The 18793-nt window shown below is 44.9% G+C and overlaps 4 protein-coding genes across 4 annotated transcripts; 2 read left to right on the top strand and 2 right to left on the bottom strand.

Annotated features, from left to right (window-relative positions):
• Positions 1-16: 16 nt before the first annotated feature.
• Positions 17-2396, bottom strand: LOC6557500 (zinc finger protein 14). Its single transcript, XM_001984129.3, has one exon. It carries the CDS (start codon positions 2372-2374, stop codon positions 104-106), a length of 2271 nt encoding a protein of 756 aa, XP_001984165.1. The 5' UTR covers positions 2375-2396; the 3' UTR covers positions 17-103.
• Positions 2397-2833: 437 nt separating this feature from the next.
• On the top strand, positions 2834-15750 carry LOC6557524. The gene is made up of 3 exons (XM_001984133.3): positions 2834-5452; positions 10442-12744; positions 13290-15750. The coding sequence occupies exons 1-3, from the start codon at positions 2928-2930 to the stop codon at positions 15701-15703; spliced, it is 7242 nt and encodes a 2413-aa protein (XP_001984169.2). The 5' UTR covers positions 2834-2927; the 3' UTR covers positions 15704-15750.
• On the bottom strand, positions 5760-10272 carry LOC6556864 (E3 ubiquitin-protein ligase SHPRH). The gene is made up of 9 exons (XM_001984131.2): positions 10054-10272; positions 8110-9997; positions 7492-8047; positions 7246-7429; positions 6801-7186; positions 6624-6739; positions 6330-6564; positions 6101-6261; positions 5760-6043 (listed from the first exon to the last, which is right to left on the bottom strand). Exons 1-9 carry the CDS (start codon positions 10220-10222, stop codon positions 5881-5883), a joined length of 3858 nt encoding a protein of 1285 aa, XP_001984167.1. The 5' UTR covers positions 10223-10272; the 3' UTR covers positions 5760-5880.
• Positions 15751-16166: 416 nt separating the features above from the next.
• Positions 16167-18705, top strand: LOC6556942 (zinc finger protein 595). Its single transcript, XM_001984134.3, has one exon. The coding sequence runs from the start codon at positions 16221-16223 to the stop codon at positions 18645-18647; it is 2427 nt and encodes an 808-aa protein (XP_001984170.1). The 5' UTR covers positions 16167-16220; the 3' UTR covers positions 18648-18705.
• The last annotated feature ends 88 nt before the right edge of the window (positions 18706-18793 follow it).

Raw genomic sequence — 18793 nt, 5'->3', positions numbered from 1 at the left:
ATTTATAAATTTAAATTATTTATTTATTACTAGGTAGTTAAATATTAACCAACAATAACATTTTCGGAAGCGGATTGCTACATTTGTGCTCTCTGTCTCTCTTTCAGATGGACAAAGAATTGCGTTCGCTTTCATCTTCTGATGGATTCATTGTCTTTTCAGCAGCTGCTGCGGCTGCCGCCTTGTACTGTTCGTAGGTGTTTTGTTGCTTCTCGATGACACGTTGCTTGGCCAATTCCTGTAGTTCCTCCTTGGCGGCTTCGGCGATTTTCAGACGCAACGCTTCAACGGAGCGCCGTTTCTCACATTTCTGCAGCTCCTTTTGCCGGAATTTCTCAGTTATTTGTTTTGGCGGTTTCACTGGCTTCGGCGGTTTCTCCTCGTGCACCTTCTGGTGGCGTATTAGCGCCGCCTCCTGTCGGAAATGTGTGCCACATGTCTTGCAGGCATACGGCTTTTCACCAGTGTGAATCCATTCATGCTGCTTCAAGGATTGCGAGTTGGCAAATCGTCGCGCACAGAAACGACACTCGAAATCCTTGACCTTCTCGTGGACGCTCTTGTAATGACGCTTCATGTTGCCCAAATTGTTGAAACCCTGATTACACCCAGGACAAAAGTGCATGCCCTCCTTTTCCACAAAGTTGCCTGGCGTTGGCACATTTGAGGGCACCAGGACGGCGGGAATGGGATTGACAACGGTGCCGGCCAGCTGCGCAATATCAACGCGTTCCACACGTCGCGGATCACGCGGTATGGTGGCCACAGACTCAGCACACACCTTTAAAAGCTGATCCGCCGCATTGGCATCGGCATTGACAGTCTGGCAATCAGCTGGTGACTGCAGCTGTTCCGCAGCAGCCAAGCTTGAGCCACTAATTGTCACTTGCCGCTGGCGATAAGTTTCAATTGCGCGCTCCACACTCTTCTCGTGTATCTTCAAATGCTTGGTTAAGCTCTCCGAGTAGAGGAATTTCTTGCCGCACACCTTGCACTCGCATCGCTTCTCGCCGGTGTGCGTCATCTCGTGGATCTTGCAGGCGTGCGACTTGCCAAAAGTCTTCCCACAATATTGGCACGCATAGTTTCGAACCTTTTCGTGCACGATCTTCACATGATTGTCGAGCGCTCGCTTGGTGTGTGTGGCATGCTCACAGATGTGGCACTTGAACATCTTCTCCTGTGTGTGGGTGAGAATATGCTTGCTCCACTCCTGGCGTGTGGTTTTCCCCACACCACAATAGGGACACACATAGTTTTTGATGCCCGCGTGCCGCAGCAGATGGTTCTTGAGGGCGCTGTTTATGTGAAAGCCCTTGCCACATATGTTACACGGATAGGGCAGCTGCTCACCCGTATGCTTGTACATGTGCTTCTTAAGCGCAACTGGACACCGGAACTGCATGCCGCACTCGGTGCACGGCTGCTCTGTGCGTGGCACAGTCACCCGCGACATATTGTGCACCTTCTTCAGATGAATTGTCAGCAGTCGCATGCGAGGAAAGAGCAACTTGCAACCGGCAACTGTGCAGGGTATTTCAGCGGCACTCATCGTGTGCGCATAGTCGCCGTGCAGACGCAGTGCAGCCGCAGTGGTGAAGCCCTTCTTGCAACTAATCACATTACACTGAAACGGCAACAGTTCGTTGTGGTGCTTCATGTGTTCGTCGTAGTTGAGCTGCTTCTTAAATTTCTGCTGACATATTTGGCAGGTGATAATGCGATGTAGATGACGCTCCGAGGCGGGGATACGCTTTCGCTTTCGTTTCGCCTTTGAAGTTGTTTCGGAATCTGATCCGCTGTCTTGATCCAACAAACGTTGTGCCAATGGCACATCATCATCGCTGAGACTCCACTCCGATGAGGTGGAGGAGGAGAATGTGGAGTAGGCACTAAAATGTTTGCTAGTCTCGGTTACCTCTTTAACTTCTTTGTCAACGTGCTCCAGCATTTTAAAAACATCCTCTTCGTTATCAATTAGTTCAAGTTTGTGGCTTATCAGTGGATCATAATCAGTGCTCGGTGGCTCGTCCTTGCTCAGCAGTTCAGCTTCGTTGCTGGCCAACGGCAGTGGCTCGAATATATCAATTGGATTGACATCGGTGACGAGTTTATTGGCCACCATTTGCTTGAACCGCTGAGCCGAGGCTACGCATAGCTTTTGGAAATCATGAAGGTCGTCCAATCTGTCATAGCAGCTGGTACAGAGTTTGCTGGGGTAGCCATCTCGGGCATCCAGAAATAAGGAAGTACAAACTGTGAATTTCTTGGCGAGATCTGGCAATAGAAACAGGTCATGTACTATACCGCTCTCGATATATTCCAGGCAAACTCGACATATTGAATTAACAGAGTACGGTGTGATCGTGCTCATTCCAGTATACCAGAAATACAAAGCGCCAAGCTCAAAAACAGTTTCCAATTCGATTTACAAAGTATTCGAAGCATTAATAGTGATGTGTTAACAAATACAGACTCAATCGTGGCTATCGTAGTAGATGCATTCACAAAAGAGGGCTGCCAACTATCGATTACTAAAACATCGCAAATCGTTTCCAAATATTACCAAAAAACAACAAATCAAGTAATCAAAGAGACAAACTAAGAATCAATTCGTTATTTGTATATAATCCGAATGATTTTTGCCATTTTTGTTATTTTAATTAGCAAAATTAACTATTGCCTGGGATATATGCTTTCATATCAAATTATACACTTGCCACCACTAATGTGCGGCAGAAACATCGATAATTTCTACAGACCTAATTGAGTAGCTGCTTGAGTAACCGATACTTGTACTCGTTCTAGTTGGCTGACGAGTATACCAATTTTTTTCGTGTCAATATTATTTTTTTTTGTTGCTGGAAAACAAGTGAAAATCAAGAACTTTGTGAACATTTTGAAATACATCAATTGCACCAAGCACGATGGACGTGGCGCGGACATACTCCATACATACGCTGTGTCGCATTTGCCTAAATCTCTTGCAAAACGATGCTGCCTACGACCTGTATCTGGTCCCAGGTCTGGCCAAAAAACTTTGTCTCTGCACCTCTCTGTCTGTGGAGCAGAACGATGGCTTTCCCAAGAACCTGTGCACCAATTGCTACACCCGGCTCAACGATATGCACGATTTCCAAAAACTGTGCGTGGACTCTGTACAAAAGTTTCAGGATATGGTTACCAGCAACGCCTTCACATGCCAATCGAATTTTGACGTACTGGATCCATGTGTGGCGACGCACGATCTACCCAACGATGATGAGGACCACATTAATTTTGATCCACTGTTGAATCACAAAATGGAGCTAATCGAGAACGAAGAGGATGTCTTCAAGATGCTCGAGAACTGCGACAAGGAGGCCGAGGAGGTGGAAAAGGAAGAGAAAAGAGAGATTAAACAGCCTCATATTATAAGCATGTTCAACGAGGACTCATCTTCTATTGAGAGCGGTAACGACAACGACAAGGACGTAGACTTCGAACCAAACAGCAGCGATGACGACATTCCTTTGGCGCAGCGCATGCGAGGCAGTGCTAAGACCACCAGAACCGTCAAGTCTAAGCCTAGAAAGAAGAAGCCTGCTATTGCTGTTGGAGGTGGCGACGGTGATGACGATGATGATGATGATTTCACTACCTCTTCGGATGACGACTCTGACGACGATGATGGCGAGACTGATCCCGACGGAAGACGGCGTGGCTCTAAGGATAAGCCAAAACGCAAACGCATTCCAGCTGCCGAACGACACCTGCATCGCATCATCGACTGTCACATTTGCCATCAGAAATTCAAGAAGGCAATCCGTTACGAAGAGCATATGAAGTACCACAACGATCTGTTGCCCTTCCAGTGCAAGGTGGAGGCCTGCAAGAAGGGCTTCACCACTGCCAACGGACTGCGCATCCACGTCGATCACGCCCATACCGAACTCTCCGAGGTGCATACCTGCAGTGCCGAAGGCTGCGGTAAGACATTCCCACGTGTGCGCCTGCTTACCTTCCACATGAAGAAGGTGCATAACATTTCCAAGTCGGCGGCACCATTGCGCGACTTCCCCTGCACCGAGTGCAACACTGTATTCCGTTGTCCGACGGCGCTCAAGAAGCACATGTACAAGCACACCGGCGAGGAGCTGCCATATCCATGCAACATTTGTGGCAAACGCTTTGTCATCAACAGCGCACTCAGGGATCATCTTATGCGCCACGCAGGCATCAAAAATCACGTTTGCCCCTACTGTGGAGTGGGTAAAACGACTCGGCAGGAGTGGAACGCCCACATACTGACGCACACCAAGGAAAAGAAGTTCAAGTGCCGCCAGTGCGATCATGCCTCCCACAACAAACAGGCTCTGTCCAATCACGTGAAGGTGGTGCACATGAAGATCAAGAACTTTGCCTGCCAGTACTGCGGTAAGACCTTTGGCAAATCGCATGCGTGCAAGGTGCACGAGAGGACGCATACGGGCGAGAAGTGCTGCGAGTGCAAGATCTGTGGCAAGATCTTCCTTTGCGAGAAGAGTTTAACCAAGCATTTGAAAACGCACGAGAAGCGCGATCTGCCAGTGGATACCCATCGACCGCTCAACATTCCGCTGTCTGGTGTCCAAATACCCCCCCACATGCAGGACGATGGCATGATGCCTCCAAATATGGCCGACGATTTGCTGAAGGCGTGTGGCGGCGGGCCCGCAACAACAGCAATAGCAGCCGCAGCAGCTAAGCCGAAAAATTCACGACGCGTCCAGCGTGTTGATATATCGCAACTGGCGGGCACCTCTGTCAATCCCATACCATCGGTATCGGTGCCCTCGTGGTCGCCGCAAGTAAACTTCACAAAGAAGGAAGGTCAGCACATTTGCCCCGGCTGTGGACGTGGTTTTAATAATATTGGCAACATGAAGCTCCACTACAAGATCATACACGAAAAGGTGAAGGACTTTGCTTGTCGCTTCTGCCCGAAGCGCTTCTCGAAAGCACAAATCTTGCGGCATCACGAGTGGATTCACACCGGCGAGAAGCCGTTCGAGTGCAAGATATGCGGCAAACATTTCCGCCAGGAGACGGCGCTGAAGAAGCACATTAAGACGCACGACAAGCCCAACAGGCGCAACTATCCCGAAAAGGTTCAAGAACCGCAGCCCACGTTCCACAAAATCGAACCACGTGAAATTGATCGTGAGCCAAGAAACTATGATCAGTATCAGGACCCGGCCGCAGAGCGTGCTGCTGCCACAGCCGAATTGCTTGCCCATCAGATTGAGGAGAATGAGGCGAAGCGCAAGGCAGACATCGAACGACGAAAGATTCAAGAAGCCGCTTGCGAGCAACTAAACAAACTGCAACAGCAGCAAGAGATTGAGAAGGCAACCACATCCTATGATGGCTACTATGCACAAAAGGCTCAAGCTGAGGGCCTCAGTGTGGACGCACTGAAAATAGATCATGTGTAGAAGATTATCGCAGCGGTGAGGATGAGACACTTACGAAGCCCAGCAATATTTTATGTGTAGCTATAATTTTTTACAGCTCCCAAGCGTCAGTCTTTAAGAACCTCGAATTGCTCCACAATTGCGTATTGTGACATGAACACACAGTAACTCAATGTATTTTACCAGAAACATTAATTTTACCGTAAACTTATATACTTATGAATGCATGTGTATGTACATACCATACATACGTACATTTATTTGTTGTCTATGTACTACATAGCATCTACTGCTTAATTAGAATAACGAAATTCATATTACATATGTCAAAAGTATTTTGTTTTATTTGAATGTAAACCATAATTACTAAATGGGCCCAAAAAAAAGATCGCCGTTACATCATCGAGTTAATATACGATACAAACATATACGTAGCATGCATACATTAATTAGCATTAAGTATAAAGAGATCTCTGAGGCTATCCAGTGTCATATTATCTAGATCCCAGTGCGAAGATAATGTTGATTTATCATCAGCTGACTTTATAAGTTTCATTATGTTCTCCTCGATTGTACCATTTACAATGAAACGATGCACTGTTGTGGGTCTTAAAAAACAAAAACAGAGATTAGCTCTAAGTTGTATATCTCCAACGTTTACTTACTTTGTCTGGCCGAAACGATGAACACGTCCAATTGCCTGGAGTTCCTCACCTGGCGTTAGAATTGGTTCTATTAGAAAAACATGGGTAGCCTCGATTAAATTCAGGCCCTTGGCGCCCCTCGCCAAAGGCAACAGCAAGCAAGTAACGTTGAGTGCAGAATCCTATTGAGAATAAAGATCGTAAATATCAATAACAACATAATCCCATAGGGCTTTCGCCAAATACCGACCTTAAACTCATCAATATCACGATTTGTAAATTTACTGCGGTGCTCGATACCATTATGTCTCAGAGCAATGGCTACATAGTTTAATATGGTTGCCCATTGTGAAAAGATTAATACTTTTTCCTGATCATTGCCAGATTTAATTTTCAGCACCAACTCGACAATGTATGCAATTTTTGTGGAGAAATCACCGATGACTGTGGAACTGTTGGCACCTTTGCGGACGTAATAATACAGCCTAGAAATATATTCAATTTTTATAAGAAATCCGCATTATTTCTTTATGACTCAACTTACTGTGGCGAATATTGCCGACACATTGGACACTTTGATGTGCCTTCACGACCCAATTGCTTTTTCATTTTCTCCAGACATTGTTGGCACAGAAAGTGACCACAAGACATCATCACATACTTGAAAGAGAATAACAGAGTTAATTCAAATGCAAATTCGATAAGTTGAGGCGTAAATTACGCGCTCATCATCCTGAGTTTGGCAAATGGGACAGGGCGTGTCATCGACATCCTCCTTTAAATGCTTCAGATATTTGAGACGACAGAAAAAACGTGTAAAATTCAGCTGTGCCTCTTGAATATTTGCCAAATTGAATTGCGTTTGTTCGTCCAATTGGCAGTGCAATATGCGAAAATTGGATTGCTCCTCAGGGTTATCAGTGAGCAACATTCGCATCTTACACATGTCCAGCTCATCGAACGCTTTGATCATATATTCCGCTTCAATCCAGTATTTTATCTGTGCCTTAACCAAGCTCTGCATGACATCCAGTATTTCCAACTTATTTTTGCATTCCGTTTTCCACTCGCTGAATTCGGGTTTGGAGCGCAGAAATGTGAAAACCACTGCACAAAAATTGATATACAAAATAATAAGCAACATATAACTATTCTAATTTCCTAACCTCTGATTAAAATGATTTCGAGGCTGGGATTCTCGTCACCATCCGTCATGGCGCCTTCTTTGTCAAGTTGCTTGGCAAACAGCAGGCACTCAAACTCATTAATAATATCATTAATTTTGCACAAGCGACAATGATTTTTTATCTTTTTCTCAGTTCTTGTTGGTTTATCAATTGGATTTTCATCCTGTAAAGCGATTTGCAGTTAAGTAATAATTCAAAATTGTATAATAATCTTTAGAAATTTACCAAAATATAAATCAAATGGCAATCGGAGACGTCTTTAACAAAACTGATAGCTTTCTTAGTTAAGTTAAGTCCTTGTTCTACAGCACCACTGGCCTGAAGCAGAATGTCCTTCAGGAAATCAAATTCTTTGACTAGACGATTGTGTACCTTCTGCAAACTATCGTGCCACGTGTGCATTAGGTAAAGGACGCCCGACATGGAGTTCAAATTCTGCAACTTCTCCGCAGAAATGTTTTTTCTTATGAGATCGTCCACAATCTTGTTCCAAATTGCATTGTGCAGTGAATCGCTTATGTTGATTAGAGTGGCAAATAAATCTATTATACTAGAATCAAATTGCTGCGTCAATTTGTCCAGCTCTTCCAGCTTCAATTCATAGGCATTTTGAGCTGATTGCAATACAGATGTCTTGTCATCCAAATATTTACGCTCTAGGGTGTTCAGTTTCAAACGAAGAGTGGAGAGTTCCTCGTCATCCAACTGCTCCGTGTCTGATGCCAGTTCAGAAGCCTGCATTAAGTTGTGCAATGTATGTATTTGCAGCAAGCTGTCCACGCTGTATAAAAGTATTAAATTTTAGATAAAGTCGACAGCGGATTAGGTGTTTTGGTTACTCACGATATGTGCTCCTCATTGTAGTCGTTGACGAGTTTCAGCACCTGCTTATAACTCTGAATTGCCTGGCTGTATTTCTTGCGAATGAAATGTATGGCAGCGATGCCATTGTAGGATGAGGCCCATGTACGAATCTCACGCTTGCACTGCATTTCAGTGTTGGACTTAAGATGCGCCCACAAATCCTGTGGATTCAAATACTTTGTGGTGGACTCTTTTTTGTTAAGAACAACTGGAATCGAACACGTTTTCCGTATACGCAGAAATGGCTGCAATATTATCCTTAAAAGTTTAGGTGAAATTGATGCCAAACAGGAGCTGTTGCTCGCCGGATTGTGTTTCGTGTGTTTCGCAACTGCAGCCAAAAAGAGTTCAGTGCATTTGCAATGCTCATCGCGATAATAGAGAGACTCAACATTGCTCAGCTGTAGACGATGCACCAGTTCCATCTGTGGCGGTATACCCAGCTCGTGCTCCACTTTGGATTTACATGTACGCCACATGCTGTGCTGCAGCAGTTCCAGCAACGGATCAGCCTTGTGGTTGAGCAGGAAAGAATTGGTCACCGTTTGCCAGGCATCCCATGGCTGACAAGCCTCGCTGAAGCCGACGAATTTTAAAAGCGGCGCCAGATCATCAATAGTACGCTGTATGGGTGTGCCAGTGACTGCCCAGCGATTGATTGCGGGCAGGCTACGCACCATTTCCGCTGCCTGCGATGTGCCGCTCTCAACCATTTGGGCCTCGTCCAGGCAGACGCGCCACCAATTGACCATCAGTAATGGTGAACTGGACCGCATATAACGCTGCTCATAGCGCATCTTACGATCCGTTGAGTTTATCGATGTATGATGAATCTCGCGGGTTAGGATGGAGTAATCGATCAGCACAATATCGTATTGGGCCAATTGCATTGGGCTATACCAGACGCCAGTGTGCAGGCCGGGATAGAGTAACACCTTTAGCGATGAGCTGATGTGCTTGCTGATTTCTTGGTACCATTGCATCTTGATGGCATTGGGCGACACAATAATGGTTGCGCCCGATTCTATCAGCTTGAAACAGTCCTGCTTCCATTCTTTCCAGCAGTTGGGGCAGATATAAACCGAGGTGTCATCCACTACACACATCTGGTGCTGGTACAGTCGACAACGCGTACACTGAATACTCTCGCACAGCTTCCTTTCATGCGCACAAATGCAATGGACTTTGCGACTTGTGGTACACCTCCGCTTGAGCGGCAAATTGCCTTCCACATCCTCCAATAAGTTGAGCCAGTATTCGTTGTTCACATTGGTTCTAGGATGTAGCAGCAAGGTAGCTAGCAGCTCGACAGTCTTACCCAGGCCCATCTCATCCGCCAGAATGCCGCCCGGCGGCAACACGTATCGGGGCAGTGTATTTTCGTATGCATAGAATTGCAGGCAGTATTTGTGCTTGAACAATCGATGCTGGCCGTCGACAGTCGTGAGTACTATATAACTGGCGGGAAATTCATTAGAAAGGCGCTCTCGATTCAGCATCCAGCTAACAGTACGTTTCTGATATTGCCTGAGCTGCGACTTAAAAGTGCTCGGCAGGGATAAGCTTGATGGCAGTGATTCATCACTTTGCTGCTCCTGATGCTTGCTGTACAACGCATTGTATAGTTGCGTTGTTACATAGCTCTTTAGCTCGCGCTGTCGCTGATGTTGCTCTTTGACCACCTCAAACTCCAAGGTGGGCGTGTAAGTGCAAAATAGAATTGGCAGTATTTTAGCAGCAAGTTCCATGTCCAATGCATTGGCTGAGTATGCACCGGCAGCTTGCTTTTGAAGCAGTACGAGCGTTGAATGTCCATCCTGCGATTGAAGCGCTTGAAAGCAAAGTTTTCTGGTGCGCACACCCTCGTCTGCAAATAGTTTATGAATGCTTTTACTGAATGCAATAACAGATAAAATTACTCACAGCTCGCGATAATATTGATTAGGACATTTGCATTTGCCGTCAAACATCGTTTTATTCGCCATTGTTTCTTGTTGTGATTAAACAGCAAATCCTGATGGATATTTTCTGTATTATCCAAATATTCATCTGCCAACTCACAAATTATGAGTTCGTTCACATTTATATCCATTTGCGATTTGTTGTTCAGCGCGTACGTCCAGCATTTAAATCTCACAGACAAGCGTCAGTCAACCAGTACAAACGCTTGTAGGGATGTGAACTAAAACTGCAGCGGGTACTCATGTACTCGGTATTCAAGTACTCGGTTCAGTAACGGTTACTCAACACTACATTTCGTACTCAGTTTCGCCTGGGTAATAAAAGCAATCGAAAGGATAAATTGGGTTTAAATTGCTCACAAAAAAATGAATGAGGGTCGGCAAAGCTCCATACACGCAATATGCCGCACTTGCTTGTCAAAAGTGCAACATGTTGGAGCATACGATTTGTTTGTGGTTCCAGGACTTGCCAAGAAACTGTGTGTCTGCACTTCACTCTCCGTGCAGCAGCACGATGGCTTCCCGAGGAACCTTTGCCCCAGTTGCTACACCCGGCTAAACGACTTACATGATTTCCAACAGAGATGCATGGACTCTGTACAAAAGCTGAAGGACTTGCTAGCTAGCAATTACTTTAGAATCCACACTGGCGAAGTTGACAGTTTTGATGTGCTAAGTGTGGTGGCGCCACAGGATGCTGATGTGCCTGTCGAGGAAGATGATAATATCAACTTTGATCCGCTACTTAATACCAAAATTGAAATAATTGAGAATGAGGAGGATGTATTTAAAATGCTAGAAGATGTCGACAAAGAAGCGGAGCGAGTGGATATGGAAATGGAGTCCTCCAGTGGCAGCGAAAATGGAAACTATGATACTGAAGCGAATAACAGCGACTCCGACGACACCTTACCTCTATCCAGATTACGAAGTACTACAACAGAAGCTAATGCAAATGACGATGATCATAATGCCAACGATATAACCACGGTTAAATCAAAGAGCAAGCGGATTGCAACCGCCGAACGTGAGCTGCGTCGTCTAATCGATTGTCACATTTGCCACCAGAAGTTCAAGAAAGAAATTCGCTACGAGGAGCACATGAAGCATCACAATGACCTATTGCCATTCCAGTGCACTGTGGAAACCTGCAGGAAGGGTTTCACAACTGCCGCAGGTCTGCGACATCATGTGGATCATGCCCATTCGGAACTCTGCGAACTGCACGCCTGCACCGTGGAAGGATGTGACAAAGCATTTCCCCGCACTCGAATGCTCACACATCACCTGAAAAAGGTCCACAAAATTGCCAAGCCTGAGATTCGTGATCATCCGTGCACAGAATGTGACAAAGTGTTCCGTTGCCCAACAGCTCTGAAAAAACACATGTATAAGCACACTGGCGAGGAACTGCCGATTTCCTGTAACATCTGCAACAAGCGCTTCCACATAAACAGCGATCTCAGAGATCATCTCCTGCGTCATGCCGGTGTAAAGAATCATGTGTGCCCCTACTGCGGCGTCGGTAAAACCACTCGCCAGGAGTGGAACAAACACATACTGACACACACCAAGGAAAAGCAGTTCCAATGTCGCCAGTGCGATCATGCTTCCCACAACAAACAAGCTCTGGCCAATCACGTGAAGGTGGTGCACATGAAGATCAAGAACTTTGCGTGCCAGTATTGTGGCAAGACCTTTGGCAAATCACATGCGTGCAAGATCCATGAGAGACTTCACACGGGCGAAAATTGCTGCGAGTGCAAGATCTGTGGCAAGATCTTCCTTTTCGAGAAGAGATTAACCAAGCATTTGCAGATCCACGAGAAACGTGATATACCATCTCCTGCAACCAGTGTTAAGCCACAGGACGACGAGAGTCCGCCAAATGTGGGCCAGCAGTCAACTGAGCTGAAGGATGCGAAGCCCATGACAGCAGTCCCCAAGCCAAAGAATTCGCATCGAGTTGAACGTGTGGATATATCGCAACTGGCTGGCACTTCAGTAAATCCAATATCATCGGTATTGGTGCCCTCGTGGTCGCCGCAAGTGAACTTCACAAAGAAGGAAGGCCAGCACATTTGTCCCGGCTGTGGACGTGGCTTCAATCACATTGGCAATATGAAACTGCACTATAAGGTGATACACGAAAAGATCAAGGATTTCGCTTGTCGCTTCTGCCCCAAGCGCTTTGGCAAGGCTCAGTATCTTCGACATCATGAATACACGCATACTGGTGAGAGGCCGTACGGCTGTAAGATATGCGATAAGCATTTTAGCCATGGGTCATCGCTTAGGAAGCATATGATTTCACACAACAGACCGCCAAAGGCCCCAAAGGCACTAAAGGTGCCGCCCAAGACAAAGGCGGAACAGCAGAGGCTAAAAATTGAGCTGAACAAGCGTCCGCCAAGAAACTATGAACAGTACCAGGATCCAGCTGCAGAACGGGCTGCAGCCACCGCTGAGTTGCTTGCCAAGCAGCTCGAAGAGAGCGAATCCAAACGAAAGGCTGAGGCCAAGGCTCGGACTATTCAAGAGGCCGCCTGCGAGCAGCTTCAGAAACTGCAGAAGGAGCAGCTGATCGAAAAGATATCCTGTGATAGCTTTCAAGTACAAAGGTCTGAGACCGGCATAAGCGTGGATGCACTCAAAGCTGAGAATATATAAACTTTCCAGATGCCAAAACATTCATGGCGAATTATATTTAAATTGTTCAATTTTTGGTTACAGTTTCTTTTTATTTGTATTTAAAGTTCTAATTATTTAACATATGCATTTAATGTACACTTATTGTTTTATTCTTAATGTTATGTAAATACTCTATTATTTTTTTAAATAATTATTAATGCATCTGAAAATTTATTTACTCATTTGTAAACCTGGATTACCAGACGAATCATCTTTTGTAGTACAATACCAAAGAATACTGTAATTAAAACAATAAACAAATGATTCGCAAATATTATAAATAAAGAAAATGGAGAGCAATAATTATAAGGTAATTTAAATGTTAAATTAATATTAATTGGTTTCCCCTTAAACCAACTAGAAATATCGGCTGTTCCGCGAACAGAGAAGACGCAAGTAACCGGTACCGAAAGTATTAGTTACTTTTATGCACGCGTACATAGTTTTCCTCATCGGAATGCGCTCGAGATTTTTATAAACTCACAAATTTACCTGAATACTAAAAAGGAAACAAAATGAATGAGGGGAGTGAATACTCCATTCACTCAATATGCCGAATCTGCTTAAATCACCTTCGAAATGATCCGGCGTACGACCTGTTTCTCGTTCCGGGTCTGGCCAAAAAACTGTGTGTGTGTACTTCACTCTCAGTGGAACAGCACGATGGCTTCCCGAAAAACCTTTGCACCAATTGCTACACCAAGCTGAACGACCTGCACGGATTCCAGAAACTGTGCGTGGACTCTGTACAAAAGTTTCAGGAAATGGTCGCTAGCAATTATTTCGTACCCGTTGCTGGTGATATTGATAAAGTCGATATACTGGCTGGGCTGCCGGTCGATGGGGAAGCGGATGACGATAACATCAACTTTGATCCGCTTCTGAATACCAAGATAGAAATTGTGGAGACTGAGGAGGACGTTATTAAAATGCTAGATGACGTCGACAAGGAAGCAGAGGAGGTTGAGAAGGAAGTGGATAGGGCAAAGGATATATCCAGTGATAGTGACAACGACAATGATGATGACAATAGAGACGTTGACTTTCAAGTGAATAGTAGCGACTCTGACGACATCGTACCCTTGTCCCGCTTACGTAGTTCAACCAGAGCAAAAACGACAAAGGCCAAAACGAATCATGCGGATGACGATGAATATGATTCCTCTAGCTTTGAATGGGCTGAGGATAAAGAGGATGATTTGGATAAACCCAAGCCGAAGCCAAGACGAAAACGCGTTCAAGTTGCTTCGGCGCCCCTCGATGGACTGGTTGACTGTCACATTTGTCAGGAAAAATTCAAGAGCACCAAACTCTACGAGGAACACATGAAACATCACAACGATCAATTGCCATTCCAGTGCTCTGTTGAAGACTGCAAGAAGGGTTTCACTACGGCTGGTGGTCTACGCCTTCATATGGACCACGCTCATTCAGAATTCTCTGAAGTGCACGCCTGCACTGCTGAGGGATGTGATAAGACTTTTCCTCGATCTGTCTTACTCACGTTCCATATGAAAAAGGTGCACAACATTATCAAGACACCGTCGCGGAATCATCCGTGCACGGAATGCGACAAAGTCTTCCGTTGTTCAACAGCACTCAAGAAGCACATGTATAAACACACTGGCGAAGAGAAGCCAATCTCCTGTAACATCTGCAACAAACGCTTCCACATAAACAGCGATCTGAGAGATCATCTTTTGCGCCATGCCGGTGTAAAGAATCATGTGTGCCCCTATTGCGGCGTCGGTAAAACCACTCGCCAGGAGTGGAACAAACACATACTGACACACACCAAGGAAAAGCAGTTCCAATGTCGCCAGTGCGATCATGCTTCCCACAACAAACAAGCTCTGGCCAATCACGTCAAGGTGGTTCATATGAAGATTAAGGACTTCGCCTGTCAGTATTGCGGCAAAAAGTTCAGCATGTCGTATTCGTGCAAAGTTCACGAGAGACTCCACACGGGCGAAAACTGCACCAAGTGCAAGATCTGTGGCAAGGTGTTCCTTTTCGAGAAGGGATTGACCAAACATTTAAAGACCCATGAGAAGCGCGATAAAACACGGTCTGCTTCTGCGACTGCAGTCAAACCGAAGGACGATGGAGTCGCGCAAGGCACAGAAAACGCTATCCAAGAATTGACTCAGCCAGTGGATGGGAAACTCATTCCAGAAGTTTCCACCAAGCCGAAAACATCAAATAGAGTTGAGCGTGTAGATATATCGCAGCTAGCAGGCACCTCCGTCAATCCAATATCATCAGTATCGGTTCCCTCCTGGTCGCCGCAAGTCAACTTCACAAAGAAGGAAGGCCAGCACATTTGTCCAGGATGTGGTCGTGGCTTCAACCACATCGGCAATATGAAGCTCCACTACAAGATAATACACGAGAAGGTGAAGGACTTTGCCTGTCGATTTTGTCCGAAACGTTTTTCGAAGGCACACATATTAAAACATCATGAATGGGTTCACACTGGCGAGAAACCGTACGAGTGCAAGGTTTGCGGCAAACATTTCCGGCAGGAGTCAAGTCGGAAAAACCATTTGAGAAGAGTGCACGAGAATGCGAAACCTGCAAAGGAGCCGAAACCACCAAAGACTGTTCTTAGGCCAACCGGACCACACGTCTTGCTCAACAAAAAACACGTCCTAAAGAATTTTGATGAGTACCAGGATCCTGCTGCAGAGCAAGCCGCTGCAACAGCTGCATTGATTGCCCAACAGCAGGAAGAGAATGAAGCGAAGCGAAGGGCTGAAGAAGAAACTCGCAAGATTCAGGAGGCTGCATGTGAACAACTTCAAAGGCTGCAGAAGGAGCAACTTATCGAGAAGATATCCATTAACAGCTTTCAAGTAAAAATATCCGAATCGGGTGTCACTGTGGATGACCTCAAAGTAGATCCTACACAGAAAGAATAATACAGTTCAAAATGAAAACCATTTAATATTAATAATATGTCCTATATACATGCATTTATTTTCATTCATTAGTAGTTTTAGAAATTGTTTTTTAGTTTTACTTTCAAAGTTTCGAACACTTCAAAATATTTGTTTTTATTATTACTTGAGAGACTATAATTTTGTGAATTAATTAAACTCTTTTTTATTGTCATAAAGTTTTGTACATTTATTCTTGCTACGAACACAATATAAAAACAAAAATAATAATATAGACGATTAATAAAATTATTCACTTCTCAAATGAGAGTTGAATTTGATATAAATGTTCGAATATTATAGTTATTAAACGAGTTAATAACTATCGGAATAATTTTTAAATCGCGAAAGTAACTAGTATTCGCGATTACCCGATAAGTAACCGATAGACAAAGTACTCGTTACTTTTATGGACGCGTATACATAGTTTTTCTCATCGGGCTGCGCTTGAGATTTTTATAAACTCACAATTTTACCTGAATATTAAAAAGGAAACAAAATGAATGAGGGGAGTGAATACTCCATTCACTCAATATGCCGAATCTGCTTAAATCACCTTCGAAATGATCCGGCGTACGACCTGTTTCTCGTTCCGGGTCTGGCCAAAAAACTGTGTGTGTGTACTTCACTCTCAGTGGAACAGCACGATGGCTTCCCGAAAAACCTTTGCACCAATTGCTACACCAAGCTGAACGACCTGCACGGATTCCAGAAACTATGCGTGGACTCTGTACAAAAGTTTCAGGAAATGGTCGCTAGCAATTATTTCGTACCCGTTGCTGGTGATATTGATAAAGTCGATATGCTGACTGGGGCGCCGGTCGATGGGGAAGCGGATGACGATAACATCAACTTTGATCCGCTTCTGAATACCAAGATAGAAATTGTGGAGACTGAGGAGGATGTTTTTAAAATGCTAGATGATGTCGACAAGGAAGCAGAGGAGGTTGAGAAGGAAGTAGAGAGGGAGGTAGAGAGGGCAAAGGATGTATCCAGTGATAGTGACAACGACAATGATAATGATAATGATGACAATAGGGACGTTGACTTTCAAGTGAATAGTAGCGATTCTGACGACGCCGTACCCTTGTCCCGCTTACGTAGTTCAACCAGAGCAAAAACGACAAAGGCCAAAACGAATCATGCGGATGATGATGAAGATGATTCCTCTAGCTTTGAATGGGCTGAGGATAAAGAGGATGATTTGGATAAACCCAAGCCGAAGCCAAGACGAAAACGCGTTCAAGTTGCTTCGGCGCCCCTCGATGGACTGGTTGACTGTCACATTTGTCAGGAAAAATTCAAGAGCACCAAACTCTACGAGGAACACATGAAACATCACAACGATCAATTGCCATTCCAGTGCTCTGTTGAAGACTGCAGGAAGGGTTTCACTACGGCTGGTGGTCTACGCCTTCATATGGACCACGCTCATTCAGAATTCTCTGAAGTGCACGCCTGCACTGCTGAGGGATGTGATAAGACTTTTCCTCGATCTGTCTTACTCACGTTCCATATGAAAAAGGTGCACAACATTATCAAGACACCGTCGCGGAATCATCCGTGCACGGAATGCGACAAAGTCTTCCGTTGTTCAACAGCACTCAAGAAGCACATGTATAAACACACTGGCGAAGAGAAGCCAATCTCCTGTAACATCTGTAACAAACGTTTTCACATAAACAGCGATCTCAGAGATCATCTTTTGCGCCATGCCGGCGTGAAGAACTATGTGTGTCCGTATTGCGGCGTGGGCAAAACTACTCGTCAGGAATGGAACAAACACATACTGACCCACACCAAGGAAAAACAGTTCCAGTGTCTCCAGTGCGATCATGCCTCGCATAACAAACAGGCTCTGGCCAATCATGTCAAGGTGGTTCATATGAAGATTAAGGACTTCGCCTGTCAGTATTGCGGTAAAACGTTTGGCAAGTCGTATTCGTGCAAAGTTCACGAGAGACTCCACACGGGCGAAAACTGCAGCAAGTGCAAGATCTGTGGCAAGGTGTTCCTTTTCGAGAAGGGATTGACCAAACATTTAAAGACCCATGAGAAGCGCGATAAAACACGCTCTGCTTCTGCGACTGCAGTCAAACCGAAGGGCGATGGAGTCGCGCAAGGCACAGAAAACGCTATCCAAGAATTGACTCAGCCAGTGGATGGGAAACTCATTCCAGAAGTTTCCACCAAGCCGAAAACATCAAATAGAGTTGAGCGTGTAGATATATCGCAGCTAGCAGGCACCTCCGTCAATCCAATATCATCAGTATCGGTTCCCTCTTGGTCGCCGCAAGTCAACTTCACAAAGAAGGAAGGCCAGCATATTTGTCCAGGATGTGGACGTGGTTTTAATCACATTGGCAATATGAAGCTCCACTACAAGATAATACACGAGAAGGTGAAGGACTTTGCCTGTCGATTTTGTCCGAAACGTTTTTCGAAGGCGCAAATTTTGAAACATCATGAATGGGTTCACACTGGCGAGAAACCGTATGAGTGCAAGGTTTGCGGCAAACACTTCCGGCAGGAGTCAGTTATGAAGAACCATTTGAGAAGAGTGCACGAGAATGCGAAACCTGCAAAGGAGCCGAAACCACCAAAGACTGTTCTTAGGCCAACCGGACCACACGTCTTGCTCAACAAAAAACACGTCCTAAAGAATTTTGATGAGTACCAGGATCCTGCTGCAGAGCAAGCCGCTGCAACAGCTGCATTGATTGCCCAACAGCAGGAAGAGAATGAAGCGAAGCGAAGGGCTGAAGAAGAAACTCGCAAGATTCAGGAGGCTGCATGTGAACAACTTCAAAGGCTGCAGAAGGAGCAACTTATCGAGAAGATATCCATTAACAGCTTTCAAGTTAAAATATCCGAATCGGGTGTCACTGTGGATGACCTCAAAGTAGATCCTACACAGAAAGAATAATACAGTTCAAAATGAAAACCATTTAATATTAATAATATGTACTATATACATGCATTTATTTTCATTCATTAGTAGTTTTAGAAATTGTTTTTTAGTTTTACTTTCAAAGTTTCGAACACTTCAAAATATTTGTTTTTATTATTACT

The sequence above is a fragment of the Drosophila grimshawi genome, unplaced genomic scaffold, assembly GCF_018153295.1.
Source record: "Drosophila grimshawi isolate 15287-2541.00 unplaced genomic scaffold, ASM1815329v1 contig_44, whole genome shotgun sequence".
In the NCBI taxonomy this organism is placed as follows: Eukaryota; Metazoa; Arthropoda; class Insecta; order Diptera; family Drosophilidae; genus Drosophila; species Drosophila grimshawi.
The sequence above is the reverse complement of the archived record's forward strand: the minus strand, read 5'-3'. Positions and strand labels throughout refer to the sequence as shown.